The sequence below is a fragment of the Aspergillus wentii genome (assembly GCF_001890725.1).
Source record: "Aspergillus wentii DTO 134E9 unplaced genomic scaffold ASPWEscaffold_1, whole genome shotgun sequence".
NCBI lineage: Eukaryota > Fungi > Ascomycota > Eurotiomycetes > Eurotiales > Aspergillaceae > Aspergillus > Aspergillus wentii.
The window spans coordinates 4,489,524-4,496,341 of record NW_024467832.1 but is presented as its reverse complement, the minus strand read 5'-3'; the positions used below and the strand labels follow the sequence as shown (position 1 = coordinate 4,496,341).

The following is a 6,818-nucleotide window of genomic DNA, read 5'->3' as shown; positions in this document are numbered from 1 at the left end:
AGCACTGGCTCGGGTGGATCATGACGCTATGCGCCCCCGGAACAAGCGTAGAACGCGGGAGGCCAGAGCTGTGGACCATGGATGGGCCATAGCGAATGTTCTGGTTGAGATATGAATCTGGATGCAGATCTGGGTCGACCACAGTTCGATGGTTTCCATATCACATTGTGAAATCTCTTCATCGCCGTTGTATCCTGTTTGTCTTGCACTCAGTCTGGTGTTTCGCTGACATTCTCAGGCCAAAAGGCAAAAGCGCCCTAATGAGGGGAAGATGGGCCCGGACCGGCGAAACTCGGTTCCGGTACTTTATCTCGTGATGACAGGTCTCGTGACATTGTGATGAATTGAAGCTATTCAGAAGAGAAGGAACGCGAAGATCTTATCCAGGGGAAGAAGATACGCGTACACATATAATTGAATGATTGTTCATGGCTAATCGGCTAGTCCACACCAACAGAACAGGAGTTGTTTTTGGAATAACGAAGATACTAACCATCAAAGCATTTAATCTCTATCTGGCGTCTCGAATTTCCATCATGGCCTTTTCTACGGAATGCAGTTGCACCTGTATTGTCACAGGTTTCATGATCAACCGATAATAAATATCCTTTGGCCTCTTTTCATCCTTGGATGGCATATGTCAGCATATGAGATGATCATATCCCTTTATCTGTAGCCGATCCTCAAGACGTCGTTTAGTCTTCATTCCAATTACTCCTCGTCATCCCCACAATGCACCAACAACCTCTCACCAGCCAAAGTTTTAGCATATCATCAAAAATCCAGCATCGTGGTGTCTATGAAGGAGGGATACGGCCGCCCGCCAGCATTCCTCGTCGCCCAGGATCGTAATGCGTCCGCATTCTTTCTATCCCGTCTTCCTCCATAACAAACACGCCCTCCTAGGATTCCATAGTCATCTACTGGTCATCTCCCTGCAAATGCTGAACTCCCTGCTTTGCGTGGTGACTGCTTTGTTTCCTCCCACGAGCAGCACCGTCAATTGAGGGAACTGGTCGATTTCGACCAGCAGCTATACGCAGTGGATGAAGATTGGCTCAAAGAGCTTCTTTCAGCTAATTCGACCTCGCTATTACACGGCTAGGGACCTTCCGGGAGGATAAGGAGGGGGGCAAAATGCCCGCGTTAACCACCGTCGTCGCTGCAGCCGTCAGCTGCTCGGTCCTGTTCATCGTGTCCGCAGTGGTTGGCACTGTTGTCTGGGTGAGGATTCGCAAGGAACGACTTTCCATGGCAGTGGCGAACGCAAGACATGGTCGATTTGCACGGGGTCTACAAAACTTCCCTGCTGACACGGTAACTGAACTCTCGCGCGAAGAAGGATCCGCTCTGCGACAATACGGCCAACTTCCATATGGAAGACCGACAGAATGGGGGCTGTTAGCATCGAACGATAGTCTAGCTCTAGATGACAATGCCGATTCAGAAACGGGGTCTTTCAAGGAAAAGGCTCGGTCACTGAAGCGTTCTCTTTCACTCTCGCGGTCCAAGTCCAAACTATCAAAAATGACGCGGCCGCGCCGCCTAAGTTCTCTGGCAACCCTGACAGAGACATCAGAAAAGCCTTCATTATCCGGCCCCAGGGAAGGTTCGAAAGATGATATATCGATTTCCGCGGTCGAAGGAGTGATGGAGCTACCCACGGAGACGACTCCGAGACAGACTCCGGACAGAGAATTTGAGCTAGCCAGCGATGACACCAGTATACGGCCAATTTCTGGCCTGTGGCCTTTGCTCAACCAAAGGGAACACTCAAGTGCTCTCTACCCCGTCTTCGAAGACCCGCAATCATCTCGCATACGCGGGGGAAGCATCACTGCGCAAACAGCAGGCTCAATGCCCGATCAGCCAGTTCCTCCTCCACCTGTGGCTTTTCCTCCTAGCCGCTACACTCTTCCGAAGAATAACTCACTGATGCGGATGTCTTCACTGAGTCTTGAAACGGCGGATAGCTCCATCTTGGAAGAAGCCATGAGGGGACCAGCCTCGATAGATGGCGAGTTCGCTTCACCAAATCTACCTCCTTGTCCGACATTTATGCCCTACAGTGCCAATGATGTAGGAAGAAACTATGTTTCGCGCCAGGGGTCGCTGTCACGATCCCTTGCTCTTTCTGCCAACTCTCTTCTGTCAGAGGCTAGTCGATTGGAACCTGATCGCACCTCTCCTCGTCGCAGTCTGACTGCTAGGATTCCGAGTTTTACAACGGAGAGAGTTAGCCCTCCCCCGCGACGAAGTGAATCCCTGTCCACAACACAGTCCAAGAAAGATTCACGGTTCGGATCACTGGGGCCAACGCCCGTTCTTTATCCAACTCCCTTGTCCACGAGCCGTGGTCCCATGAATTCAAGTGGGCTACTCCCACATTTCAGTCAAATGCAGCGCCATTCGGCATACGACAGTCGGCAAAACGACCCCTTTTATGGAAATTCTGTCAACCAGTCGAACTGTATCGTTCAGTCTGAAGGACCGGGCAGAAAGTCAACCAGCTTCATCGTTCACGAGACACCGTTAAACTCAGATGGTCTACCCAGGGCACCTTTACCCTCAGCAATGAAAGGCGGCACTGGCATGCGCAAAGGCCATCGTCGACAAAACTGCGTGCGCATTTCAATCCATCCGCCACTTACCTTTGGAAGGCCAGTGTTCTCACCCACGGCCGAGGAGCCTGAGGAACTGGAGGAATTTGACATGCGGCAATCGGAAGTTCCCAGTCTATCAGCGTCCAACATGTACCCAAATAACTCCAGTGGCGTATCGCCCACCTCGATGAGGACCAACTACCAAGACCCTCCTAGAGGGAGACGACAAGCAAGCGAACTTTCGAACGATGATCTTCGAGGGTCATCGTATAGAAGAGCGTCGTCGCGCAAGAAAAAACTCGTGCCTACTGAATCCATCGATTCTACACTCGGTAGAACAGAAAGTGCAAAGGATCTACCGGGCCTTTTCACAGCCTTGCCCTCAACTGAAGAGGCCAATATGACTCACACCCCATCACCTGAAAAACCTACTCCGGGGTGGATGGGCCGTAAGTCTAACGAGTCTCCTACCACGTATGAGAACTCACCCAGTACTGGAAGCCCCCGTCGATCGATGATCAAGGGACCGCGCAGCCAGCCCGGCAAGTTTGCACGAAACCCTCAACGATCATCGGCTTCGACACCTCTAGGTGAATATGCCCCCACCACATCGACACCTTCGAGCCCGTCTAGTCGCCCGTCCCGTCCCAACAGGACATCTAGCAGGGATTCCAGGCGATCGAATGGCTCAGTACATCGCGCAAACAGTGACGCTACAGACAACTCCGTCACACGAGGTCGGGACAGAATTGATGCCGCAGACGTCGGCAACGGCTCGGCTCTCTTCCAACCTCCTTCTTGCGGGTTGAAGAAGGCTTTCAGCACGCACAGCTCAAACATTGTTACCATCTGGGAAGACCAGCATCTTGAAAGATCAGCAACAAAACGATCTTCAATCTCTGAGCTTAGTGGTCCCGCTGAGCTACAGGGCGACAGCTCACCCACGAGAGTTGATCGCGATCAGAGCACCATGTCAGCCGACCGACTATCCAGGCAGGACATGAAAACGCCCACAGGGAAAACGGTTGGACTAGGACTGGGGATAGGATGTGCACCCACTCCGGCGAGTTTGTATGACGGGGATGGGTTTTTGAAGGAGTAGCTGGTCTGCTATACGGTGCTATGGTTCAAAAAGCTCAAGCAAAATGGATTTCTTGCTCTCGCCGTCGTTTTTTAATTCTTATCTTTTTCACTTTCCCTTGTAGCTTATTTATTTTCTTTAGCAGGTCTTTCTCTCTACTTTGGTTTCTGATATCCACTGGCTAGGTATAGGTAATTAGTATTTGGAATTTGGAATTTGGAATTTGTCCCATAGCAATGGTTGATATTGTGTAGTTTGAGCCTATCACCAAGCCAAATCGTACAAGTTCACTTTCCAACCCAAGTCATAGCATTATTATCATCTTATTTTATTTTCCCCCCGTCCTTTCCCCTTTAATTCAAGTAAAGAACCTATTAATCCGTTCTCCTCCACTTGGTCTCATCTTCCTGGTCTTCACCCTCACCATTTCGTCCTTCATTGCCACCGTCTTCATCCCAATGTCTCACTGTACCTGCACCTGGTCCCAGCGGCAAAGATGGGGGCTCCCCACCGGCAATCCAATTCCCTTCCTCGTCAATAAATTCGTGCATGTTGTCCGCTGTAATCCACCCAGAGCTCCCCTCAGCAGGAGGCGGTAGCCCGCCATCAGCATTCCCCGCAGAGACAAGTCCATTCTGGAACAACGAGCTTCCTTCCTCATCCTCGTCCTCGTCGCCCTGTTCCACCGGGTCCGGGTGGAGGTTCGAACATGCCGATACAGCACCGTAGAACATCTGAGTGGGTGTCTCTTCGGGCTTGTCCTCGTCCGTCATTTCTGTTTCTGCTGGCGGAACGACGGTCATTGTGATACATTCTTCCACGTCGTCTTCTTGCGCAGCACCCGACGGCGCCGCAATCTGCATGTATAGTCCTTGGACCTCGGGGTGATCGGGGGAATCAGGAAGGCGGAGTCTTTGGATTGCATGGAGAGAGATGGATGGGTAGGGGATGGAGATTCCTGCGGAGGCGGCGGGGGCGTATAAGAGGAATTTGCTATAGGATTGGGAATTAGCAACTTGTCTCGCATTTTAGGGTCTTCAAGAGATATTTTATATGACGACCCTCGCTCAAGCAGATATCCGACGAATTTAAGAATATCAATGGGGTCAGACTTACTCAGAAGTCACCCAGACATCCACACCGTCAATGGCAATCTCTTTTTCTTCAGCTTCCTCTGTCGCAGCGCCTGATCCATTCGCTGCTGCCCCACGGATCGCATTCAGGGGCGGATTGGCGAGGATATCCCGCTCGAGGATGACGACCTTGCATTGCTTGTTATGGTAGTGCAGGACTGGAGGGCCGGAGTGGAAGGAGGACGGAGTCCGCGACTGGTGCTCGGCGAGGAGGACAAACGAGGCCGTCTCGGGGGCGGCGTGGAGAGGTTCCATGATGAGATTGAATCGATGTCAAATTGTCCAGATATCCCAAGAAAGTTGTTTTGAGGTGGTTGCTGGGAGTGGAGGTGGATTGGAGATGGTTGGTTTTGCTGCGGAGGGGCTTTTGGCGGTGCTAGGCGGGATGGTTCCGATTGTCGTTACCGTCTCCAAGAGGATATCTTTCAACGACGTGAAGAATTAATATTATGTGTAATGTATTTCATTTTTTAAAAATTGCCAGACAGATTGGTACAGACTTTGATCTGCAAAAAAATACTGCATATCAATGCGTGAGTCATGCATTGGACAGCTATGCGGAATATACATCTGGCAGTCCAGTGGGTAGAGTTTAAATGGATAGCTTCTAGAATATCACCTCCAATGCCCATACCATGTTTATTCTGTCTCTATATAGTCTATCTAGCACATGCAAGTCAAATCATAGCTATAAATTTCAATATCGTCGCAGTTGATGCTAAGCCACCCTATGAGCTGGGTGCTTGGCAGTCCGTTTTGACTGACGCTTGGACGACTATCAAAGATCGCAATCAAGAGGATGTAGCACATTGGAATGGTTTCCAATTGCATGATGTGCGAAAGAGCTAAATTTGAACTTAACTCTGAGGGAGGTTGCTCCAATGAACCAAGGGCCTTAGCCCGTGTTCGCCCTTGCATGGATCATGATGGGTGCATGTCTGTGAAGAGTTACAGATCGAACTGAGCGAAGCCACCAATGCACGTATTGTGATGCCAAGGGTCTCAATAGGTTGTTATACCGCAATTGGATCGCCTAGGTAGATCGTCTCATTTCACATCTAGCCCACCAAATGCTCTATCCAGCTCCTCGCCCTCATCATGAGGTTTCATTGACGGAAGGTTGGTCGAGTTTTGATCTGTAGAAGAGCTGTCCAGCAGGCTCTGCTCTGCTTGTCCTTGAGACATGGAAGGCGACATTGCTTTGCTGGGTTGGAGTAGCTTCTCATCACGATCTAGCCACCCAGGCGCAACACGTCGCTTCTCCGCCAAATCCCGTTGAGAGAGTGACTCTTCCCACTTCTTAATGGCATCTGCATTGTCGTTTCGGGTTTTCTTTAAATGTTGTTCAAGGGTCTGGCATGACGCCAGGATCTCGTCTGGATGCGCTGCGTGCTCGCCACTCGAGGAGACGACATAACGTGCTTTGGCGTCTGGATTACTAGGGTCGACTGTCACCGATGGGGGCAGGGTAGAAGGGACCGATTTATATGTGTAGGGAAGTGTGACCGAAGAGGGAAGATTGATAAAGGGAGAGACGGTTAAAGGGACTTGGGCGAGAAGGGGATGCGGTCCTAGCAGGGAGATTGTTAATGGACTGTTTCTGATGGGGAGATTCAAGAATGACTTACGATACGATTCATACATCTTGCCTGAAGATCGGACGGAGAGAAGATGATGGACAGGGGAATGCTGCGTGGAAGTGAGTGGTGATTGTCATTCTTGAAACTCCCCGCAGCGAGGCGGACCCTGGATGATGCCCAGTTATCAACCGGCTAATTAAGGTACAGCAGTCTGATAACTGATCGAACAGCTGAATATCTCCTCGGTTCAGCCTCTTCCCCATTCCACTGGAAGCCTGGAATCTCCTCTTCTTCTCCTTCAGGTGTAATTTTATTCCCAGCTGTCTCTTACGATCCTCACCCCCTAATAATCCTGTTGATTGATTCTCTCTTCTCTCAGCTTCGATTTCCACCACGCGACCCACGACGGCTTCTACCCCAA

General features: G+C 50.6%; 4 protein-coding genes across 4 annotated transcripts; 2 read left to right on the top strand and 2 right to left on the bottom strand.

Annotated features, from left to right (window-relative positions):
- Nucleotides 1-1,137: 1,137 nt before the first annotated feature.
- On the top strand, nucleotides 1,138-3,705 carry ASPWEDRAFT_102396 (uncharacterized protein; the record flags this gene model as incomplete). The annotated part of the gene is made up of 1 exon (XM_040827474.1): nucleotides 1,138-3,705. The coding sequence occupies one exon, from the start codon at nucleotides 1,138-1,140 to the stop codon at nucleotides 3,703-3,705; it is 2,568 nt and encodes an 855-aa protein (XP_040695395.1).
- A 353-nt stretch (nucleotides 3,706-4,058) lies between these two features.
- On the bottom strand, nucleotides 4,059-5,072 carry ASPWEDRAFT_101458 (Voldacs domain-containing protein; the record flags this gene model as incomplete). Its single annotated transcript, XM_040827385.1, has 2 exons — nucleotides 4,059-4,677; nucleotides 4,801-5,072. The coding sequence occupies 2 exons, from the start codon at nucleotides 5,070-5,072 to the stop codon at nucleotides 4,059-4,061; spliced, it is 891 nt and encodes a 296-aa protein (XP_040695394.1).
- A 142-nt stretch (nucleotides 5,073-5,214) lies between these two features.
- ASPWEDRAFT_283835 (uncharacterized protein) lies at nucleotides 5,215-5,765 on the top strand. The gene has a single exon (XM_040833128.1). The coding sequence runs from the start codon at nucleotides 5,358-5,360 to the stop codon at nucleotides 5,664-5,666; it is 309 nt and encodes a 102-aa protein (XP_040695393.1). The 5' UTR covers nucleotides 5,215-5,357; the 3' UTR covers nucleotides 5,667-5,765.
- A 99-nt stretch (nucleotides 5,766-5,864) lies between these two features.
- ASPWEDRAFT_48231 (uncharacterized protein) lies at nucleotides 5,865-6,461 on the bottom strand (the record flags this gene model as incomplete). The annotated part of the gene is made up of 2 exons (XM_040837079.1): nucleotides 5,865-6,388; nucleotides 6,446-6,461. 2 exons carry the CDS (start codon nucleotides 6,459-6,461, stop codon nucleotides 5,865-5,867), a joined length of 540 nt encoding a protein of 179 aa, XP_040695392.1.
- Nucleotides 6,462-6,818: the final 357 nt, after the last annotated feature.

Excerpts from the sequence above, each read along its gene's own strand:
- ASPWEDRAFT_283835 (XM_040833128.1), top strand. The coding sequence starts at position 5,358 with ATGCATTGGACAGCTATGCGGAATATACATCTGGCAGTCCAGTGGGTA.